The sequence below is a fragment of the Pteropus medius genome, unplaced genomic scaffold (genome assembly GCF_902729225.1).
Source record: "Pteropus medius unplaced genomic scaffold, Ma_sr-lr_union100, whole genome shotgun sequence".
In the NCBI taxonomy this organism is placed as follows: domain Eukaryota; kingdom Metazoa; phylum Chordata; class Mammalia; order Chiroptera; family Pteropodidae; genus Pteropus; species Pteropus medius.
Genome location: NW_024342471.1, coordinates 3213617 through 3236252, shown reverse-complemented (window position 1 = coordinate 3236252; position 22636 = coordinate 3213617). Strand labels below are relative to the sequence as shown.

The 22636-nt window shown below is 44.9% G+C and overlaps 1 protein-coding gene, 2 long non-coding RNA genes and 2 pseudogenes across 9 annotated transcripts in view; 2 read left to right on the top strand and 3 right to left on the bottom strand.

The window, feature by feature from the left end:
* Window positions 1–2271: 2271 nt before the first annotated feature.
* Window positions 2272–2389, bottom strand: LOC120604034 (uncharacterized; annotated as a pseudogene).
* Window positions 2390–4101: 1712 nt separating this feature from the next.
* Window positions 4102–6070, bottom strand: LOC120603441 (uncharacterized). Its single transcript, XR_005653012.1, has 3 exons — window positions 5938–6070; window positions 4834–4874; window positions 4102–4188 (listed from the first exon to the last, which is right to left on the bottom strand). It is a non-coding gene; the product is annotated as an uncharacterized LOC120603441 (long non-coding RNA).
* Window positions 6071–6319: 249 nt separating this feature from the next.
* On the top strand, window positions 6320–11228 carry LOC120603436 (BRCA2 and CDKN1A-interacting protein-like; annotated as a pseudogene).
* A 2548-nt stretch (window positions 11229–13776) lies between these two features.
* The window catches only part of MAVS (mitochondrial antiviral signaling protein), a 12314-nt gene continuing 3454 nt past the window's right edge, over window positions 13777–22636 (top strand). The window contains exons 1-5 of one of the 7 annotated variants that reach the window (XM_039863795.1): window positions 13777–13927; window positions 17169–17352; window positions 18575–18749; window positions 19994–20166; window positions 20894–21050. In XM_039863795.1, the coding sequence (XP_039719729.1) occupies window positions 17236–17352; window positions 18575–18749; window positions 19994–20166; window positions 20894–21050 (622 nt within the window). In that variant the 5' untranslated portion in view covers window positions 13777–13927; window positions 17169–17235. Of the gene's footprint in view, window positions 13928–16383; window positions 16458–17168; window positions 17353–18502; window positions 18750–19993; window positions 20167–20893; window positions 21051–22636 lie in introns of those variants that run through there. The other 6 variants (XM_039863798.1, XM_039863797.1, XM_039863799.1 and 3 more) reach the window with 6 other exon arrangements.
* Window positions 20896–22636, bottom strand: part of LOC120603440 (uncharacterized) — a 12733-nt gene continuing 10992 nt past the window's right edge. Inside the window, exon 2 of the long non-coding RNA XR_005653011.1 lies at window positions 20896–21526. This is a non-coding gene — a long non-coding RNA (uncharacterized LOC120603440). The remainder of the gene's footprint in view (window positions 21527–22636) is intronic.

The window sequence follows — 22636 nt, the reverse complement described above, 5'->3', positions numbered from 1 at the left end:
TTTAAATAGCTATTATATTTCATTGTTTTTGTTTCTTCAGGGATTCCAGTTATGCACTAGTTGGCTCTCCTTTGCCTGTTATCCATAGCTATCTCCAGCCACCCCTTAATTCTTTCAACATGGCAGATACCGGAAAGCACCAAAAAGAAAAATCACTTCCTGAAGCTGTATCTCTTATTTTCAATGAAGTAGGACCTGCATTGCAAAAGCCCCACTGGACCCAGTTTAACCCAGTTAAACCTAGTTTAACCAGCTTAACCTAGGAGAGAGCCCGTAGGCTATGAAGTTCATGAGGCTCAGACCTCTGCCTTCTGGGGATTCCACGTGTTCCACCCCAATGGAGTTGGTCCATCCCTTAGTATTCCAATGCCAATGGATTGAGCGCTTATCCTCCTTGCAGTGGGATACGCAGTACTACCACAGCACATCATATGTGTCTCTTAGGCATCACTGGTTCTCATCTGCTTCTGTGGAACTGTCAGTCTCACTTGGGCCTCAGGGCATGTGGCTTATCCCATATCTCTGCCCTGCTGTCTCTTTCCCTTGATCCCCCTGATGCAGTACAGATTCAAGTCCTGCACAGAGAGAGAGGGTTCTTGACTGAGTTCAGGAAAGAATTTAAGCACTGACCAGAGCTAGAGACAAAAGGAAAGTTTATTAGAAAAGGAATAATGCTCCACAGACAAAGAATGGTCTTCTCTCAGAGATAAGGAGAGAGCTGAGAGGGGCAGAGAGACAGACATAACATGCACACATTGAGAGGACCGAGAGAGACTGAGAGAGACAGTGAGAGGGGGCTGAGAGAGAGAGAGAGAGACAGAGACAGAGACCCCAAGTGTTCTGGGAATTGTTTATATATCATTCTTGGTTTCTACGAATTACAGTTTAAAGACTTTATTTACCTGTTTTCCTTTGACGATAGGGTATGTAGCGTGAAAGGCTGAAAGGCGTGGGTATGCGATGTGAAAGGTGTGCTAGCAATCTCAGCCTTTGTTCCATAGGTTCCCTATGGTTTTGGCCATAGGGAATGAATGGTTGGGTTTATTTTGTGTAGGGTCCAAGATAAAGACTCTGTTCCCTTCACGGTAGGGTTAATGGTTTGTTAGTAATCCCAGCAGGAATCTTCCTTTGTTCTGTGGGTTTCCCGTGGTCTGGCAGCAGCACATTGTAGGCTCTGGTTTAACATTTAGTCAATTTATGTAGGTCTTATGCCTCTTCCCCAAAGAAGCAGGCATTTGGGAATAACAGACTTTTTCTAAAGTTTAGGTAGATAGAGGAGAGTTATCTTAAAGAACGACAGAACAGAAAAACTTAAGATTGATTGATTGTTAGACGTTCTTATTCCTGAGTCTCTTGATGATTTCCCTTGGGTGGGGCAGGGGGAGCTTCTCACTCCTAGTCCCTCCCACTTCCCAGGGTCCTTCTTTTTAAGTTTTTTATTAGAAATTGTTTTTCTTTATTCTTTTTCTTATAAAAATATATATAACATAGAGTTGATCGTTTTAACCATTTTTAAGTGTACAGTTCTGTAGCATTAAGTACATTCCCGACGTTGTATCTATTTCCATCATCTGAAACAGAAACTCTGTTCCTGCTAAGCAGTAACTCCCTTGCTCCCTCCTGCGCCCTCTGGTCTCCAGCACCCTCGTTTCATTACCGTTCACTCCTTTCCTGTTCATACTGAGCAGTGTAGGGATCCTCCCCAACCAACCTGGTTCCAGGCCAGCCATTTGATGGCATAGCTATGCCTCCTTAAACAGAAAGAAATAGAGTGTTCTGGGGCTCCAACTTCATCAGCTTAAAGCACATTTTTAGTTCTGCTTTGAAATCACAAACTCCTATGGGATATGATTAAATTCTCAGGCAAGGCTTCCTTTCTCACTAATGTCTGTAAGTGGGGCCATAAAAAGATATTTCCTTTCAGAGATAAATCATACGTCCCCCTTAAGAGGCAGGTATAGCTGCACTAATTTTTTTTTTTTTAAATGAGTTTGATGGTATTACTCTTCCTTTTATCTGGGACGGTACATGATGTGACATCTTTTTTATAGTTTTTAAATAAACATTCATAATTTTGCCTTTAATAAACAGTAAAAACAATACATTGAAAAGTGCATTGTATAGATACCTAGCACATTTGTGAAGTGAACATTTGTCACTTAACTGGCACATGTTGGACGGTGCTTGTTAGAGTAAGTTAGAAGGGGAAAAAGAAAAAAAAGCATAGGAAATAAAAGAAGCACCAAATCTGTACTAATTTTTTTTTTTTTTTATCTACAGTACTTGGTCTTCCTAGGTGGTCTCCCATCAAGTACTAACCAGGCCCAGCCCTGCTTAGCTTCCGAGATCAGATGGGATCGGGCATGTTCACGGTGGCATGGCCATAGAAATCTGTAATAATTTTTTACAGCCTTTCCTTCTCTACCCCTCCACCCCTCGTTGCATCTATTTGTGTTATTAAATTTAATGTTTATTTTCCTTATTAGGTTATAACTTCCATTCTCTTGCTTTCTACATTAACATCTGGCATAGTGCCTGACTCGTAACAGGCACACAGTATATATTGAACAAGTGAATGAACGAATACATGAATGAATAGGTGGTTTATAGGAGAACCTTGTGGCTAGGGACTTTGCAATATCACCGTCTAACAACTTTTCTTCTTCCTGAGAAGCAGATAGAAAACAATAGACTGAGTTTGTTATCTCACAAGGATGACAGCCCAGGACCATATGTTTCTTTCCCAAATGATAAACTGCTTTTGACAGCAAAGGAAGCAATTATGTAGCATTTTCATGTTTCCTGCTACAAGGCCTCCTGTCTTAAGTTAGGCTGGCTTGCCTTCAACACCACTATTCTGGATAGGAATGATCTTTCCCCTCAGTGTTCTGAAAAAGGACAGAGTTGTGACTGGGAATTGCCAAAGGCCTATGATTTCCGCCCTTAGGAAAGGTGAGTGAAGTGGTCAGAACTCCTCCCCTCTGTGAAACAATAACCTGGGTTTACAAAGCCTCCTAATGGAATGACACCTTCTGTATCTACCCCAATTATACAGCCACGCTAGCTTGAGGGTCCAGAAGTATTTGGACCAGTAAAGACTCCACATTAAGCTAGAGCTGGGAACAGTGTCTACACTGTGGGCATTGCTTGGGATTGAGACTTGACCAGAAGTAAAAGGATATTAAAACTCTCTGATAATGGACAGCCTTATCTTGTTCCTCTAAGAGGAAAGGTTTTCAGCTTTTCTTGGTTAAGGATAATGTTAGCTGAGAATTTGTCATATATGATCTCAGTATGTTGAGGTACTTTCCTTCTATACCTATTTTATTAAATGTTTTAATCATAAATAGATGCCGTAGCTTGTCAAAGGCTTTTTCTGCATCTATTGATGTGATCATATGATTCTTTATTTTGTTTATGTGGTGTATCACATTAATTGATTTCCATATGTTAAACATATTAAACCAGCCCTGTGATCAATGTTGCCCCAATAATTTTTAATTAAAACAAAAACAAAAAACCCTCTGACAGGTCTCTCGCTCATCTAGTCCTGTAATATACACGCGATAAAGACAAAGTAAGTCCTGGCCAAGAAAGGAACCTTCCCTGACTCAGAGAGGCCCTTAGGTAAGTGGCTGATAACAAAAGTAATGAGCAAAAATCAATAACTTTCCTATGCCCACGAATAATAATGAGTTAGTAAATATAATGAAAGACAATGTCCCATTCAGGATAAAGGCCAAAAATATATAATACCTAGAATCAGATATAATTAGAAATACACTGGGTGTGTACAAAGAAGACCTATGAACTATACTGAGATGCTAAAAACAGTGGGTGAAAGGTTGATGAGGAACCGAATTTTTACATGGCCTCAAGTACTTTTCCATGAATTACTTATTAATTTAAAATGGGGAAACGGTAATTCTGTAACAGAGTGAAATGCTACTTACTCTGATTTTACTTTAATTCTAGCCTGCATTTCTCTTATGGCTTTCAAGCTTATAGCTCCTGCTATAGATATGCCAATTAACTAGAGGAATTCTGCTTGAGGCTTGAGTATTTTGTAAAAACAGCCCCTTGTGCCTCTCTTGAAGAGGTGGGGAAATATGTACAAAATAATGAGCGTTGAACAAAGATTTACAGGAGCCTCAAGACTGGACTCAGATCAGCAGTTGGTCAATGGACCTACAAGAAACAAAAAGAATTAGAGATTACGTTCTCTTCCTTGGATCGCTGTCAGTCCCTAGCTGTCTACAGGGTCTTCACCCACCTCTTGCCCCACCCCTCCTCCCTCCCTCAACATGAAAGACAACTGAGTTGGGGTGCTCTTAAGATGGATTTGCAGAAGTGTTCAGGATCCATGTCTTCTCGAGCTAGTGCCTTCTCAATCAATAAATCTTCCCTATTCCAACTCTGACATTTCGAATATTGGACTTTGAAGCATTGGATACACAAACAAATCTAAAGAGGAGAAACCTGGAGGGCATTCCTTTTGCCAAGTGAGCAAAGTGAACATCCCTGATAATGGGACAGACATCTGGTGCCTCATGATGTGCAAGGACACGTCACTTCTGAGCATCAACAATGCTTAACCTGAGTCTGATGAGAAGGAAACTGCAGACCCAAACAGAATTTGCCAAACAGAGGCAAATTCTGGCCTGTCCTCTTCAAACTTACCAAGGCCATGAAAGGCCAAGGAACTGCTTCAGTTCCTTGCAAAGAAATATAATGACTCAATGTACTGTGTGATCACAGGCTAGATCATGAATCAGGAAAAAAATTGTTATTAGGGCATTATTGGGACAATAATGGGAACTGGGAGCCACATACCTTCAAGGAATCCACAGATGGAATTTAGGGGATTCTGCAAACTTAGATAGGAGAAAAAAATTATCTTTCTACTAATCATCAACTGAAATTAACATTTCCTTTTTTAGAAAACGTTTACAGTTTTATGAAGTACAATTGGCATACAATGAACTGCTGTCCGGATAAATAGGTTTTTTGTTTGTTTGTTTAATAAAGGAGAGGTAGGAAAAAAATGGAGGTAGCTGCTTCTTCCCTCACCTTAGGATGACTCCTTAAAAACATCATAGGCCCAACTGATCGGTCAGGAATTACATAAACCCAGTCTCTGGATTTCACAATGCAAGCCTTTTTATCTTTTAACCCTATTCACCAACTTCTGAAATTAACTCAGGAATCTCTTGGGAAGTGGACAGGAAACTATCACAAGTTTCATTCATTTGTCTCTCGAGGAGATGAGAGTTTTTGTTGATTTTTCTTCTACTTTACTGGATAAGAAGTGTAAAATACAATGTAAGACTATATTGTCTCTTGAAGTACCTGCATGTTTATAATCCAATTGCATTTTCAATACTAGTGTTTTCTCTCTTTCTATATATATTGGTGCATGGGGATCTTTCTGTTGGTAGGATTCTTTATTTCTCCAACACTATACATATTTAAAGTATACAATTTGATGAGATTTGACATATGTGTATACCGATGAAACCATCACCACAGTCAAGATGATGAAGATGTGCATTACCCCCCCCCCAAAGTATGCCTTTTGTAATTTCCTTCATTTTTAGATGTCAGCCACAAACAGCAATGAATCTGAGACTTGGTCACCAAAAGAAATTATGGATATTTTTATATTACCATAGAGTTGATGCAGATACCTCGTATTATCATTTATACATAACACTACTTAAATATTTATTGAAACAAACATTTAATAGTTTAATGATAATTGTATTTCAATATAATTGTTTTGTTTTTTTTTAGTAACTCTATGTTTCTTTAAATGCTTTTAAAACCATCGTTCTGGCCCATGAACTTTACCACAAAAATCACTGGCCAGAACCGGGTTAAGCGCCCATGTTCTAAAGAAACAGAACAGCCCCATGTATGAAATCCTTGTGTTCTGACCTGTAGTGGCTCTTCTGCAAGTGGTCTCCACCTGGTCCTCCCAAAAGCAGGTCAGCCAGTGGATGTGCATAGAATTTCCCTAGTACTTTTTATCGCTTCATTCTTAATGCAAACAAAGTTCACCAGACATTTGGGTAAAGCCTGCCACACAAAAGGGAAACTAAATAAGCAAATAGCAAAAAGTGATTTCAGAGGAAAACCACGCAGGGGACATAAGAGAGTCATTTTGTTTTTAAAGCTCTCTAATTGCTATTCTCAGTAATTAGATTCAGGAAGATATCACATCCATAAAGTAAAGACAGGAAGAACAGAGAACAAGAATGAATTCTCAGAAAATAAAAATGTTATTGCTTACATTAAAAATTAATTAGAAGACTTGGAAAATAAAGTTAAGGAACCCAGGAGACAAGACAAAATGAAGAAACAGAAAAGGTAAAGTACAGGGACTCTTGTTGCTTTGCACAAAAAAGAAACAGGGTACTTGGGATTTGCTGGCTAGTTCTGGGAGTGGGAGGTATGGTGGGTGCTGCAGACTAGTGTGGTAGATTGCCTTGACTTTTCATCCCACCTTTTATTCACACCCTTGCAACATGGCTCTTCATTACCTTCTGGAAGAGGGAGTCTAGTTCTACTCTCCTTGAACCTGGCCCAGCCTTGTGACTTGCTTTGGCCAATAGAATGTGGCAGAGGTGATGTACCATTTTGTCCCCCACTCCCCAAGCATAGGCTGGCCTACTGGAGGATGAGAGACCATGTGGAGCAGAGATGATCCATCCCAGCTGAGCCCATCCTAGGCCATTCAGTTCCCAACAGAATTGGCATGAGTGAGTCCAGATAAAATGAGAACTGCCCAGCTAAGCTCGGCCCCAAATCAACAAACTGCAGAATTGTGAGCTAAAGAAATGGTTGCTGTTATGTTCGGGGGTAGCATTTTTACTCACCAAAGTCAACTGATACAACTGGCTCCCTCTAGCTTCTTACAGGGTGCTTTTCTATATTTGACAGGCAAACAAAAAACTAAATTCCCAGACTTGTTTGCAGTTGGAGTTATGACTATAAAACAAGGTCCAATGGTTAGATGCCCCATCAGAGATTTGGGGAGCAGAGGCCCTCTTCCTGCTGCTACTTCTGCTGGCAGCAAGGACACAAAGCTGTCAGGATCTAGAACAAGTCTCAGCATTCCTGTATCAACCAGATGTTGAGACAGAGCTACCGGGTAGCTGGGGGAGGTAATGAAAGAGAACAAACTCCTGATACATGCAACAGCATACATAGATGGATGTCAAAAACACATTGAGTGAAAGGTACCAGACGCAGTGAGGATGGAAACATGGCATTCAGGCCCAAGTGGCGCGCTGTGGGCAGTGGGACTGCGGCCTCTGGATGCCCAGGTTCCCACGTCATGAGGAAGAAGAGAAAGGTGAAGTCAAGGACGAAGACACTGAAGATAGTGATGAACAAAAGGAGAAAGACAATGAGACTGTTGACGATGAAGTGAATATTGAATCTGACGCTTTTTCATCTCAGATAATGATTATGACAGAATTAAGAAATTTCTGCAGTGGTTTTTCCTAAAGCCTCCTGTGAACATTGCAGAACTAACACGTCTCTTCATTCAACAGAATCATATTGGAAGTGTGATAAAGCAAACAGATGTTCAGAAGATAGTGATGACAATGTGGATGAAGATGCGATTTTTGGTTTCAGAAGTCGTCTAAATTTAACCGAAAGAAAGGATACCCAGTGTGCTGAACAAATTAAAGAGTTAATTAAAAGTTTCTGTGAGACCTGTGAAAAGAGCATGAGTGAACAGCTGGACAAGCTTTTAAATGACACCACCAAGCCTGTAGGCTTTCAACTAAGTGAAAGATTCATTAATGGTCCTCCACAGATTGTCCTGCCCATGCATACATCAGCAACTTCAGTAAGAAACCATGGAAAATGCCTAAACAGTAGTTTTTTTCCAAGTGAGTTCAGAAATGTGATTTTAATATAATATTTTGGTATAGAAAGACTTCTACCCTTGGTGTAAACAACAGTGTAGTGTGGTGAGAGTGGAAGAAACATCTTGTGAGATGTGTACATTCTTAACAATCAGCTTTCTAAAGAGTTTTAATTATTAAGACTATTCTGACAATAGCCTTAACAATCTTAAAGATGGTATTAAAAATAGATGAGTTTCATATAGACTTTTTACCCCTCTTGGACTAAAGTTTTTCACCCTCTTCACAGATTTCTGTAACATGAACAAAATACTGAATACAACAATAACTAAAACTGAGTAAAATTTATATTAATTCTATTGGGATGTTTTATGACTAATGAAACCATCATCTTGATATTTGGCTTCTCAGAGTACGTATTGTATTTAAACAAAGTTTTAAGTTTATAACAATATTTTAAACGTAAGAAGAGCTAACAGTATTGCTTGTGCTTTGAAACAGAGGAGGGTGAAAATGAGGACAGGTCCCCTGGACTTTACAAATTATTTCTTAGTGGTCACAGCACTTATTTTGTGGTTTCCCTTTAAATAATTTGTGAGAATATAACTAGTCTGGAAACCTTTAGGTTTCTCATTTTTCCTTTGTAGATTCATTGTTTTTTAGTTTTACTCTTCTCCCCCCACCCCGCCCCCCGCTGCTACTTGTTGTACTTCTGGTGCCATAGTATTTTTTGTTCTGCTTTGTCTTTTTTCTGATTAGTTGGAGCTCATTCATTTCATTTTATAGGAGGGTGATCTGCTAAAGCTGAAATGGGTAGAAAAGAAAATACCAGACACAAAACAGTATGTATTATTTGATTCCATTTATATTAAATTCAAGGACAGGCAAAATTAAACTATGGTAATGAAATCAGAATAATGATTAGGGGTGGAGATTGATAAAGAAGGATTACAAGGGAACTTTCTGAGGAGAAGGAAAATAGTCTATATCTTGATCTAGATACTGGTTACACAGGTATTTACTTGGATAAAAATTAATCAAATTGTACACTTAAGATACGTTTCATGGAATGTAAATTATGCTTCAAGAAACAAAACCCTTCCAAGCACAAAATACCTACGGTGGCTTCTGTTTTCTGCACTGAGCTCGAGATTCTAGGCGAGTGGCCCTAGGATAGAGACACCAAGAGGGGTTGAAAGCAAACAGGGCACCGCCAGTGTGGTAGGACGCTGGGGTCATGAAGGCATGTGGCCAGAGAAAAGTCTTCTGCCTTGGGGGAGGTCCGTGAATTTTAGTAACTCTGATATCTAACTTTGAAGGCTTATGCTGGCCATGCACTCATTTCCCTGTTTCCTGCCAACCCCCATTTAAATGTCTGTTGCCAAGCAACTTATGTTAGTTGTTTTTGGGAAGGAATAGCAGGATGGCAGCCTCTGAGTGGCAGGTGACCAGCAACACAATGCTCTGAGGCTGATGAGTAGGCCATGCTGACAACAGGGGCTTGACAGGCCTGGAGCAGCCAGATACAGCAGGGACTGACCCATGATCTGACATGATCTAAGCCCCCTCCTTCTGAGACCCCTGAAAGGTAAGGGCTCATACCAGACCCTGTTAGGTCCCAGATCATGGCTTAAACAATCTCATGTGGCTGGTCAAGGCAAAGGGGACTCCAGGAAGCCAGAGGACTCAGAGGTCCTGTTTTATAGAAAAGAAAATACTAGAAGACACCAGAGTGTCACCAGCATAATTCCTCCTGGGTGGTGGCGTTATGAGTATGGGTTTTGATTTCCTTCATCAAACATGTCTGTTTTCCCCATATTAATTTTATAAGCATATATTATTTTTTCCCTGGCTTTATAGAGCATATATTATTTTTTTGCAATAAAACTGACATTATGAAAATATAAAATAGTTTAAAGAATAGCAGTTTAAAGACTTATTTGAAAGAAGGTTGTAAAGGCAGGTATTATATTTTGTTTTTTAGTCTTGGAGAGTTCCCTGAAGGGACTCATGTATGAGAACATGTCCCCTTTTGGGGCCCTCTGGCACTATATTTGGCCTGACTTTGCTCTCTGCGGGGAAACGTGAGCTGGTGATTGCTGAGTCATCACATGCGAGCCACAGTAGCCACAATCCTCCTTGGAGCACTGGCTTGGAGACACAGGCCACCTGCCTGGGGATCAGTTTTGCTAGGGATGGGGTCTCCAATGCCCTCCCTGGGGCAGGGAAGGACAGCCTGGTCTATAGATCACTCTCTGGACTCACCTTTCCACTAATAAATGGACAATGATGAGTGAATTCTACTCATGAAATAGGGTGGAATGCAATCAACAGTAAAAGATAATATAAACAGCCAGATAGGATCAAAAGAAGATCTTAACATTTTATTTTACTTTTTAATTTTTCATTTTGAAGTAATTTTAGACTTAAAAAACAGTTGCAAAAAAGTACGAATGTTTACATCTTATATAATCACAGTATAATGATCAAAATCAGAAAATTAATACTGATAGAATATTATTAACTAATCCAAAAGCCTTAGTAAGATTACTTCTCTTGTCCCACTGATGTCCTTTTTCTGTTTTAGGGTCCAACCCAGGATCCCACATTGTTTTCAGTTGTTATGTCTCTTTATACTTCTTTAATCGAGAATAGTTTCTCAGTCTCTGTCTTTTATGGCCTTGACATTTTTGGAGAGTTATTCTATAGGTCAGTACTGTCCAATAGAACTTTCGGCGATGATAGAAATGCTCTATATCTGTGCTGTCCAATATGATGACAGCCATTAGCCACATGAAAATTGCATTTAAAATGTGGCTAGTGGGGTCGATGTAATAAATTTTACACTCTATTTAATTTTAATTAAAATTGCCACATGTGGCAAGTGATCACTGTATTGGACAGGACAGCTGTTGAATGTCCATCATTTTGGGTTTGTCTGGTGTTTCTTCATGGTTATGAGTTTTAGCAAGAATACCATAGATGTGAGGTCATTCTCTCCTTCGGTTTCCTGACAAAGGTGTCAGGAAACCACATAGGTCAGAATTTTTATTGTGACAAAATATATATAACATAAAATTTTAATCATTTTTAAGTGTACAGTTCTGTGGCATTAAGTACATTCATATTGTTGTCAATCATCACCATTCATCTCCAGAACTTTTTTATTGTCCTCAACTGAACCTCTCTATCCATTAGCCACAAATTCTCTATTTTCCATCGCAACCACCATTCCACTTCCTGTCTTTATGAATTTGACTATTCTAGATACTTCATATAAGTGGAATCATACAGTATTTTCCTTCTGTGACTGGCTTATTTCACTTAGCATACTGTCCTCAAAGTTCATCCATGTCATAGCGTGTGTTAGAATTTCCTTCCTTTTTAAGGGCTGGATAATATTCTATTGTATGTATATACCACATTTTGTTTATCCATTCATTCATTGATAGACATTTGGGTTGCTTCTACCTTTTGACTGTTGTGAATATGCTGCTATGAACATGGGTGTACAACTATCTGTTCCAGTCATTGCTTTCATCTCTTTGGGTACGTATCCCGAAGTGGAATTGCTGGATCTTATAACAATTCTATTTTTAATTTTTTTAAGGAACCACCATACTGTTTTCCACAGTAGATGCAGCATCTTTACATTCCCACCAGTAATGTACAAGGCTTCCAATTTCTCTACATCCTTTCCAAACACTTGTCATTTCTATTTGTTTGTTTTAATAATAGCCATCCTAATGGTTGATATCTATAATCTGAAAGTTTATGTCCGCCCCCTCCCATTCATATATTGAAACCTAATCCCTAACGTTATAGTATTTGGAGGTGGGGGGTCTTTGGGAGGTGATTAGGTTATAATGGTGACACCTTCATGAATGGAATTTGTGCTCTTTTAAAGAAGACCCCAGAATAAAAAGAAGAAGAAAAAAAGACCCCAGAGAGCTCCCTTGCTCCTTCTGCCATATGAGGAAACATCAGGAAGACTATATCTATGAACCAGGAAGCAGGACCTTACCAGACACCAAATCTGCCAACAACTTGGTCTTGGACTTCCCAGCTTCCAGAAGTGAGAAATAAATATTTGTTAATTAAGCCAGCCAGTCTATGGTATTTTTGTCGTAGCAGCCCAAATGGACTAAGACAGTTTCTCATTGTGTTTTTGAGGAAGCTATATATTTTTTTAATGCCCTGTGAGGTCCAGCAAAAACAGGGGTGACGACTGCATTTGGAAGCGAGTCACCACACTCCTAATGCTCTTCCAGTAAGAATTAGATATGAGGTCACTGGATTTGGGGTGAATAGCAGGCAAGAGTAATTCTTGAACCAATCAGTGTTCACTCTGTATTGGCTAAACAAGGCAGAGCTGGCTTTATTAGTTAGTTGAATTCAAGTGCGATATTAACATTTTGTAAATGCTGAATGTTGTGAAATATCTACAAGGTTACCAAATAAAGTAATAAAATCTTATCTGAAAAGTGTTCAGGCATCTTCCTACGATTCAGTTTGGGAGCACTGGCTTTGGAGACAGGTATGTACTCAGGCATTTGCATGTGATCTTGGTAAAACCTCTTAACCCCTCAGATGTCTTTTTTTTTTTTTTAAGTTACAGTATAAAGTATAACCTTAAGTGTACAGCTGATGCATTTTTACATATGCACAAGTCCATATACCCAACACTCACATATACAGAGTATTTCCATCCCCCCAGAAGGCTCCCTTTTATCCCACCCCCTTTTACCTCACTCCTCCTTTTGCCTCATCCCCAGAGGTAATTAGTGATAGGATATATAGATGAGTTTTGCCTGTTTTTCAACCTTACCTTGTGACTGGGAACAGACAGCATGTACTCTCTGTACTTGGCTTAGCCGCTGTGCCCATTCATCCTGGTGAGATTCAGCCATGTTGTGTGTATCAATAGCTTGTTCTCTTTAGTGCTATATATTATTCCATAGTGTGAGCACACCAGAGTTTGTCTCGCCATTCTCCTACTTATAGACCTTTGGGTAGTTTCCAGAATTTGGCTATTGTGAATAAAGCCACTATGAACATTATCTATTGTTCATGTTTCTAAGTGGACACATACCCAGGAATGCCCAGGAAACATGAACCCAGGATTGGTTGCTGAGTGATAGGGTTGTGTATGTTTAAACTTTAGAAATAACTGCCAAACATTTCTCTAAATCTTTAAATCTCTCTTTAGAACAGAAAAAGGAAACCTCTACCTTGTTATTGTGAGAGCATTTAATGGGCCCTATGATACGGACTTTAAACCTGGTACCTGGAACACAGTTGGCGCTCTCAGTAATTGATGGCTTCAGCCTCAGCAAGAGTCTCTGCCCCATCAGAGAAAGGACAAAGCGGTTGGCAAGCACTGGAGGGAGGTACCAGCCTCAGACCCTTGGGCGGAGAGGCCTTCCCCACACAGCAGCATTCAAGGTCCACACCCAGCGTGCCCTAAGAGCCAACCTTGGTGCCCACGCTCTGCACGGGGATCCTGCTTCCTCAGGTCCAGCATGCGCATCGCCTGGCTGGGCACTTGCGCCCTTGTAAACTTTGTGAGTCACCCGACATTTATTGAGTACTAACTGTGCCAGGTCCTGGGAGCCCAGGAACGAAGGACATAGAGCCCCTCACTCCTCAAATTACTTAGTGGGAGGAGGGGTTACCTTGCGTAAGGAGTGTGGGAACCGAGCCCATCACAGACTCCGAGGTCTGCTACCATTTGGTTTCTAGCCCGACCCTGAACTTTGCTTGAAAGTTCTCCACCGAACAATTAAAGAAAATAATCTGTTCCATCGCGCCCTTGCAGGAAACTAGGTCCGTTCGGAGCGCAGATCCAGGAGTCCGGTGTCCTAAATGTAGGCCAGTGATCACCCCCACCGCCCACTGGGGGCGGGGGGGCGTGAAGTCCCGCCCCTGCCATCTGGCCAATGGCCCCACGGCCCTCTCCAGGTCCCTCCCTCCTAGCCGGGGAGGGTTCCGGGCTGTAGGTGGAGGTCCGAGGCTGTCTGCAGGTCGCCGGGTCGTGGCTACTGGAGGTAAGATTGCCTCCCCGGGCGCTAGGTCCTCTGGGCTCAGGGCGCACGGACGCCTTTTGGGAAGGTGGCCCGCGGCGGTAGAACCCAAGTGGGACTCGGAGTCTGCCAGAGCGCACGAGATCTGGGGCATGCGGGGGGGCCGGGAGGAGACTGGACGCACGAGGCTCGAGAAGAGAGGGCCCTAAGACACTTTGGGTCGGGGCAGCTAGGGCTCCTCGCGCCACATGCAGCACCGGGAGGTCGGGGGTGGGCGGTGCTGGGCGAGGTGGGCGGTGCGGGGCGTCTGCTCCCGCTGCGTGCGCTGTTGGGCGGAAAGGAGGCGGGCGCCGGGCCGCTGAGCTCTTCCTGCCGCCCTCAGGCCCAGGGTGACCCCTGGGCGAGGCCTAGCCAGGGTGCGCCAACCTTGGGCCGAGGCGACCGCGCCTGGGGGTAGAAGGAGTACAGCTCCCTCCTAGGTCTTGACAATTGTCGGTGGTGACACTTGCTTATAAGTACAGCTTCTCCGCCCTCCGCGGGTTTGGGTCTGGCCCAGGAATCCAGGAATCCAGGAATTCAGGAATCGGAGCCGAGGCTGTGAGGCCTCGCCCCTCCCACGCTGGTCGATAGTTCTCAAACACACTAGTCGGAAACTCCTCACTGCATGGATCGGGAACACTCCGTCTCCCATATTCTCTGAGGATGGAAAGAGGTGCCAGGAAAACACTGATAAAAATAAAAACAAAAACGAAGTTCTCTGTATACATGCTGTGGAGCCCCCAAAACCTTTGGAAGGGGAGTCAGCGACCTGAGAACCGCGCTGCTGTGGAGGGCACGGTTAGAAGGTCTTCAGACCTGTCTGAAAAATTTCCATTTCTCATAAGAAAAGGGACTGAATGTTGCATCCTCCCAGGCTCACCCTCAACCAGCGACCTCCCTCACTCAGGCAGTGACCTTGGCCCCTCCTTGAGCTTGAAGAAGGGACTGTGTGAGTCTCATTTGCTGCAGGGGCCTCTATGCTCTGCAAGGTGTATGGTGAGCTGCAATGAGGCAACACATCCTGGGTTCAAATCCTGTCAGGGCCACTGATCAGCTGTGCAACATGGCATCACTTCTCTCATGGATTTGTGGCAAGGATTAAATGAAAAAAATTTAGGATGCGCCTGCCTATAGTGGATCCTCAATAAATGTGAACAAATACGGGCTTCTTTTCTTTTTGGTGAGACCATATCATAACCCCTTCTCCCCAAACTCTGTGCCTTAAGGGCTGAGGCTTGAATGCAGAAGAATGTATGTCTCTTGATACCTCTCTGGATGCCATGGGAGGGAAGGAGAAAAGGATCCACACAGTTCTTTGCTCATCTCCTGAAGCCTTGGAGGACCCCTACCCCACCTCCTCGATCCTCTTGACCTCTGTCATTAGTGCTTGCCCCACTGGAAATGTAGCGGCTACTGGGTGGCAGAGCAAGCCGTGCAACGTGATGCTGTGGAGTTGGTAGACAGGACTGCTGCCTGGTTTCCCCTATGGCAAGGGACCGGTGGCCTCAGTAGCTCTTTGGTACTTTCTGCAGCACTGTCTCCTGAAAGTCTCACTCAAGGCTGACACCTACATTTCTACTCCAGCCAGGCCCTCTCTCCTCTGCCCCTTTCCCTCCTTGAAAACCCACTTGGATCCAATAGCATCTCAAGCTTCACTTGTTCAAAATGGAGCTCTAGAGTCCCCTATGTGCCATGGCTCCTCCCCTGGATTCTCTGGCTGGCTAAACGGCACCATCCATCCACTCACCCAGGGCCCATCCTTGAGTCTTCTCCCTCCCTCACCTCCAAAATTTACAGAACACCAAGAATTCAACCACCTCTCCCCACCTTCAAGGTTACCATCCCAGCCATACCTATTATGTGTCTGACCCCTACTGTGGCCTGCTGACTTGTCTCCCTACTTCCATCCTGCTCCCTCCACAGTCCAAGCTCCTCACAACCGCCAGAGAGGTCTTCAACAGAAATCCTCTCCCTTCCCTGCTCAGAACCCTCCAGTGGCTCCCCATTTCACTCCCAATAAAACATAACTGTCCTTTCTTACACAAGTGGCTCCTCCCACCTCCTTGACCTTGATCTCTGCCCCTCCCCCTAGCTTTCTAAACCTGGACCACCCTGACCTGCTTTCTGTTCTTCAAACATGCCAAGCTTGTTTCTCACCTTAGGACTTCTTACTTGCTGTGCCCTCTGCCAGAAACACCAATCTTCTCACAGTCAAGAACAGCTCAGCTCAAATGTGGCCAATCAGAAAGGCTTCCCTGACTATCTCAGTCTAAGCAACATGCCCTTCTCCAGGGGTTCTGTCTCATTATGCTGCTGTTTTTTTTCTTTGTAACTTTTATTACTATCCAGGATTCTTATTTATGTATATGTTTACTGATTTGTTATCTGTCCCACCCCAATAGAATATAAATTGGATGATGGCGGAGATCTTGTCTCTCTTATTCCCTGCAGGTCTTCCCTGTGGGGAAGCAAATAAGAAATAAGCAATCAAATGCATCTATAATTGCAAATTGTGGTAAGTGTTACATAAGTGCCTGGCAGTAATTGCTTATATTTGAGGCACTTGTAAACTTTAAGCTTATAAGACAGAACTATATTGTCAAAACAAGCTCTCGAGCCATTTTAGGTGTTAAGAACAAGCCTGGAAAAGATTTAATTTGCCCCAGGTCAACAGTGAGTTCAGGGCTGTGGATCTCAGCTTCCTACCCTAAGAACATGTATGGTGGGTCTGCATAATGTTCTGGAAAGAACCTGATCCTGGATCCCGAAGACCTCAGTTTTTTACACTTCCACTATCAAGTCCCCTTTCTTAATGCTTCATTTTCTTCACCTATAAAGTAGGATAGGTCCTATTATTACGTTGGGCTGCCGCTTCTTTTTTTTCCCCAGTGTACCTCAAAGAGCAGCCCTTCTAGGTGTAGCCTTCTTTTTATCAGTGGCTAAGGGGCACATACGGACCTGGGGACAATGGCAGGGAGCCAGACTCTCCCCAACACTGACCAACTTGCAGGGCAGAAGTGGGCCCTAACTCTTCTGGAGATGATTTTCTTTTTGGTCATCGATTTGCTTTTAAGTAAATTCTTTGAGGGTCTCTGAGACTCAGGCAACACTAAAATAGGATGGTTAAAGAGAGAAGCCAAAATTCCAAACATTTGAGAAAGAAAGAATTGTGTTTTGTCCAACCCCATGTCCAACCCTGTTGCATGTGTGGTCTGTTTTCTTCCAGTCTTTTTTCCCCTTCTCTCAGTCCATCCACGGCCTGAGCCCTCTGTTACCTCAGAACCTGGACAGTGATGACGTTTGCCGAGGACAAGACTTTTGAGTATATCCGCCACCATTACCGAAATTTTTACCGTATTCATGTTCTGGAGATTCTACCTTACCTGTCTTGCCTCACAGCAAGTGACCAGGTGAGCCAGGGCATGACAGACAGACAGCCAGACTTGGGGGGAGGGCGTGGAATTCAGAGCTTCACACAAGCCAGAGCCAACCCCATCCTTCCTCATCTGTACCCACTTCCTGTCCTTGCTGCTTTTCTAACATTCAGAATGAAGTGTGGTTCAGGGTGGCCTTTCCGACTTTCTTGAGCTCCCTCTGGTGTTGTTTTGTTGTAACGTTCAACATTATGGTGCCAGCTGCCTGAGATTTCCGGACTCTGGGCTCCTCACCCACTTTTATGGGAACCTTCTTTTTCTTCATCTTGCTTGTCCTGGTTCTGGCTCAGTTTTGATTATATTCTCTTTATTGCAGGACCCTGTCCTGCTAGGGAGCCCAAGGTTCAGTTTTGAGAGTTCATGGGTGCCAGGCCACCTTAGCCTCCTCAGAACTTGCTGTGGGCCCCTAGTGAAGCAGGCCAGACCCTTCCCATTTTTGCTGTTCTCAGACTGAAACCCCCTGTTCTCCTCTGCTTCCTCTCCACAGATGCCTTTAGCATGCAGGTGTGTGGCTGATGGGGTTTGGACCATTTCCCCTTGTATTTTGGGGTTTGTGGGGATACTCCATCACCGTGTTCTTCTGTAAATATTTTCTGTGGGTTTTATTCTGCTATCTGGTTGCTTGTTTGTATGTGGGAATTCAGGTGGATCTAAAAACTTTGCAGCTACTTCATTGTCTCAGAATGGCCCCAGTCCCTCATCCTCCCTGTTTCTTTGGTTGACTCTTTACTCTCTTCCTTAACCTTCACCCCACCCCCTTCATCTGCTGTTTCTGACACACCTTTTCCTCCTTTGCTAATCCAAGGCCTTTCTTTTGTATTGGGGGCTGGATAAACCAACTCCAGACTTTGGCATCAGACTAACTGGGTTTGGATTCCTGCCCCACTGCTGTAGGATCTTTGCTACCTTTTCTGCAAAGCCTCAGTTTCCTCATCAGCAGAGTAGGCGTAATAATTGCATTAAAAAAGATAATTCACACAAAGCTCTGAGCTGGAGAGCCTAGTAGCTGCCTCTTTCCTGGTAGCTGCCTTTAAACTTGAACTCAAACTCTAGTCTTGTCCTGGGCTCTGACCCAATTTCAGATGGCTGCCTCTTCCTTATAGCTGCTTGGTGCCTCTCTTTGCAGCTGTCCCCTCCTGAGTGGGAGAGGGACCAGGGCAACTTGGCTTGAGCAGGGAGATGGGGCTGTGTCTTCCAGGACCTACTGCGGGCCTGCTACGACCACAGGGGGAACCGGAACACCATCTGGGAACTCTTTAACAGCCTTCAGCGGCGGAGCGGCTGGGTGGAATCCCTCATCCGGGCACTGAGGGCCTGTGAGCTGGCCAATCTCGCTGACGAAGTGGCCCAAGTCTATCAGAGGAACCTGCCCTGTAAGCCTCCTGCCATGGCCCTCCTCCTGGAACCCCTGTCTGTTCCCCTGGCTTCCACTCTCTCTGTCCCCTCATCCCTGTATCTCCTCCCTTCCTCTGCCACCCTTCCCCCCATCACCCCTGGGCAGCAGACAAACTCGGGTGTAGATCCCTCCTTAGCCACTTATTAGCCGTGTCCCTTTGCCAATTCCCTTAATTTCCTTGAGCTTCGGTCTTTTCCTCTGTAAAACAGAGCTAAAGGCAACATCTACCTCATAGGGCCGCAGTCAGTACCGTGGGACAATGGCATGTCGACTGCTTAGCTGGGGCTGGGCACCTCCTTCTGCTCAGCAAATGGGGCCTCCTCTCATTTTTATGGCCGTGACGTTTGCTTCCCATCCCTTTTCTCACTTCTTCCTGTTTCTTCTCCCTCAGTTCACCTTCTCTCCATTCCTCTCTCTCCTTTCCCTCCCTTCACTGTCTCCCTTTTCTCACTCATGCTTTTTTCCTTTCCCCTCACTCTGCCCCTCCCCTGATTTCCCCTAGAGCCCCCTCAGCTGCCCAGTTACCCCTCAGCTCCCCTCAGTGCTCCCTGCCTGGCCAAGTGTCCCGATGGGTTTTTGTGAGGTCAGGGTCTGAGGGACCGAGACAGGAAGAAAATTCAAGCCAGCTCTATTTATATTTCAGACTAAAAACCACTCCTGAGGCCCTGCCTAGGTTTACAGCCTTAGAATATCCCTCTGTTTGTCTTCTGTCATTTTTCGCTATGTTCCTTCCCTCCCTCCCTTCTTTCATATGTGGAGATTAATAGTGATCCCCTGAGTACACGTGGTCATAGTGGGGCCAGGGGTGGGTGGCAGGGGCAAAGTGGAGGGGCTGAGGGGGCAGCATCAGCTCAGGAGTCAGTTAGTGGCGACGGCTACCCACGAGGAGTTGGAGAAAGCTGCTGGGTTCCAGAATGCCTGGGGACAGAGAAATGGTGACTGCTGACCCAGTCTGGATGGTGAGAGGCCAGTGAGGTACCCCACGCTCCCCCCCCTTGGCCTTCCTCTCCTCGTCCTCCCTAACTCCTTTCTCCTTTACACTCCTGCCTCCCACTCAATGAAGTTTGTCTTTTCTGAGGAATGCACCCTATATCAGGACAGCTTTAGGAGCTGTGGGGGGCTGATAGCCATGGCACTGGAGGCCCAAGAGCACCCAGGCCTCTCCTGTCACTAGGAATACCCCTGATTCCACTTTGACATCGCTACGTCTTTGTCCTCCAGTGAACCAGAACCACTCCCCAGCCCCACTGGAGCCGCCGTCAGTTCCTGCTGAGGCCCCAGGATCCTCTACACCCGCTTTGGCCCTCAGTGTCCCCAAGAACAGCTACAGAAACGAGGAGTCAAGTTACCCCATGCCTGTTCAGGACACCCAGTTGCCAGAGTCCATGGGAGAGGTGCGTCCTCGTAACCTACCTCTGTCCCTTGCTTTTGTGTTGCCATCTGCCAGCTTCTGCCCACCCAACCTTCCAGAACTCCTCTCCTGCCCCCCATAAGTTGTGCCCAATCTCTGCTCAGAACCCCAGGGCTTCCCCAGTGAGGATCTGCCTCAGACCAGCTCCCAGACTGTTGCTCAGCCTGTGGCAGCCCGAACCCTCTTGTCATCTAGCTGTGAGGTCTTTTTTGAGGTCTTTGCAATGGTGCATGTGTGTTGTTGAGGGACCAGGGATTGACCAGATGGGGGGGAGTAAAGGAGCAGGAGGTGATGGGCAGTGGGTGGATGGTGGAGCTGTAGTTATTCCTAGGAAAGTGAAGTTTGGGGGAAAGGTGACTGATTCTATTGAGATATGATGAGTCAGCAATGGGTGTCCTGGAGACACCAAACCATGGACTGGAAAGCCCAAGAAAGGGGTCTGTGCAATGGCCTTAGAAAGGGGGACCTTTCCCCCTTAGGGCCAGATGGATAGGGACAGATGGATAGGGACTCCCCAGGGGATGGGTATGTAGGGTCTATGAGGTGGGTTCAAACGGTCTGGCAATGACCAAAGCCAAGGCAAGGCCTTCCTTGTTTCCTGTGCTCCACGGCATTGGCTGAGGCCTGTAGGAGCTGCCCCACAAATATAAGCTGCCCTTTGTCAGATCCCGGGAGAAACAACTGCCTTATTCACATTTTCCCTTTTGCAGAGTTCAAAGAAGGCCCCGCAGACACCCAGCTCTGAGGCTGTACTGAGAAGGCCCAGTGGCTCCCTGGAGCCCTCCTCTAACATGGCAGCCCTCAGCCCTATGACCTCCAGTGGGCCTCAGGAGAAGGACACAGAACCAAGCAGTACCGACACAGCAGGTATGTGTGGAACTTGGAGTTAAAGGGCCTCTCTGACCTCTCAGTTAGGGTGAGGATTAGAGTTGCCTCTCTGGCTTCTTTGGACAGGAGGCTAGGGTGGAAATAAAGGGAGTTCACCCCAGGGAACAACCCAGTTCCTTAAAGAGTATATTGGTTAGCATTTACTGTGTAACAAACCGTCCCCCAAACTTAGTAGCTTAAAATACGACTGTTTATTTGGCTCATGATTCTGTGGGTCAGCAATTTGGGCTGGTTCAGCTAGGTAGTTCAGATGTCGGCTGATTTCTCTCTTATGTACACACTAGTGTAAACATAAGCTCTGCCTATAGCTGTTGGCTGGGGTACCTTGGTTCTCTTCCATGAGTCTCATCCTCCAGCAGACAAGTCCATTTCATGGAAACTAAGCAGAGTTCTGAGAAAGAGGGGGATCCTGGGGCATAGGCTCAAAATTGGCACAGTGTTTCCTCTGCTTCATTCTGTGGGCCAAAGCAAGTCACAGGACAGCCCAGAGTCAAGGAATAGGGACATAGACTCCATCCCTAGAGAAGAGGACTGACAAAGTCACATTGCAGAAAGTGTGGATACAGGTAGAAGAGAATTAGGGCCACTTCTGCACTCTACCAAAGAGACTCTATAGGGATCTGCCAGCACCTGGAGGACAGTGCAGAAAGAATACTGTTTGCAGGGGAGCCCTTAGGTAGTGCCCTACCTACTAGAGGGGTCTGTAGCTCTCAGCAAATCACTAAAACTGCCCAGCCTCCAGGGGAAGGTTGGTCTTCATCAGCCAAGGGCCTGGAACCCCATACCAGACCTCAGTGCTCCCCCCCAGGAATATAGAGCTGCCCACTATGACCCCCAGGCTGGCATCTCTCTGTACCACTATTTCCCAAACTGTGTTCCACGTGGCACTGGTGTCAGCCAGCCCTCAGTGCCCCTGGGACAGCCACAAGGCACATGAGCAGTTAAGGCTCAGAGAAGTCATCTCAGTGTTCCATACTCCTGTCACTCCAAAACTATGCCCCAAGTACCCATTGGCATTTTGCAATGTCAGTTCGCCACAAAATACCTTTTAGGAAATGCCTCTGTGGACCTGGTAGGCAAAGGACACTTCAGTTTCAGGATGCGTATATACACAGGTCCCGTGAGATCCTGTGCTGTTAGGTTTGGGGTGGGGGGCACATCAGAATCACTCATGGCCTTTGTCAGCCATAGGGCCTGGTGTGTGCATTCTCAGAGTTCCATGGAGAATCCTGATAGAACTATCTTTATGGACTGTCACTACCTGCTCCCTCCTGCTTCCCCCAGGGTAGGCTCTCCTCCTAGGAGTGGCTTTGTCTCCGCACAGAACCCACCCTAAACCCTTAGGCCTCCTAGGAGATTTGCACACACTGAGGGTTGGCAGAGCCTCTGGGGCCACATGACTGGTGTGAGCTATTCTGTTTGAGCCATCCTACTGCTCCTTTTCCTGGTTTAGGATTGCTCCTGCTGTGGGTAGGGTGAGGAGGAAAGATGGCGGTGGACGGAGAATCCAGGATTCCACCAGACTAAGGAGAAGCTGGAAAAGGCAGACACAGGAGGAAAGGGGG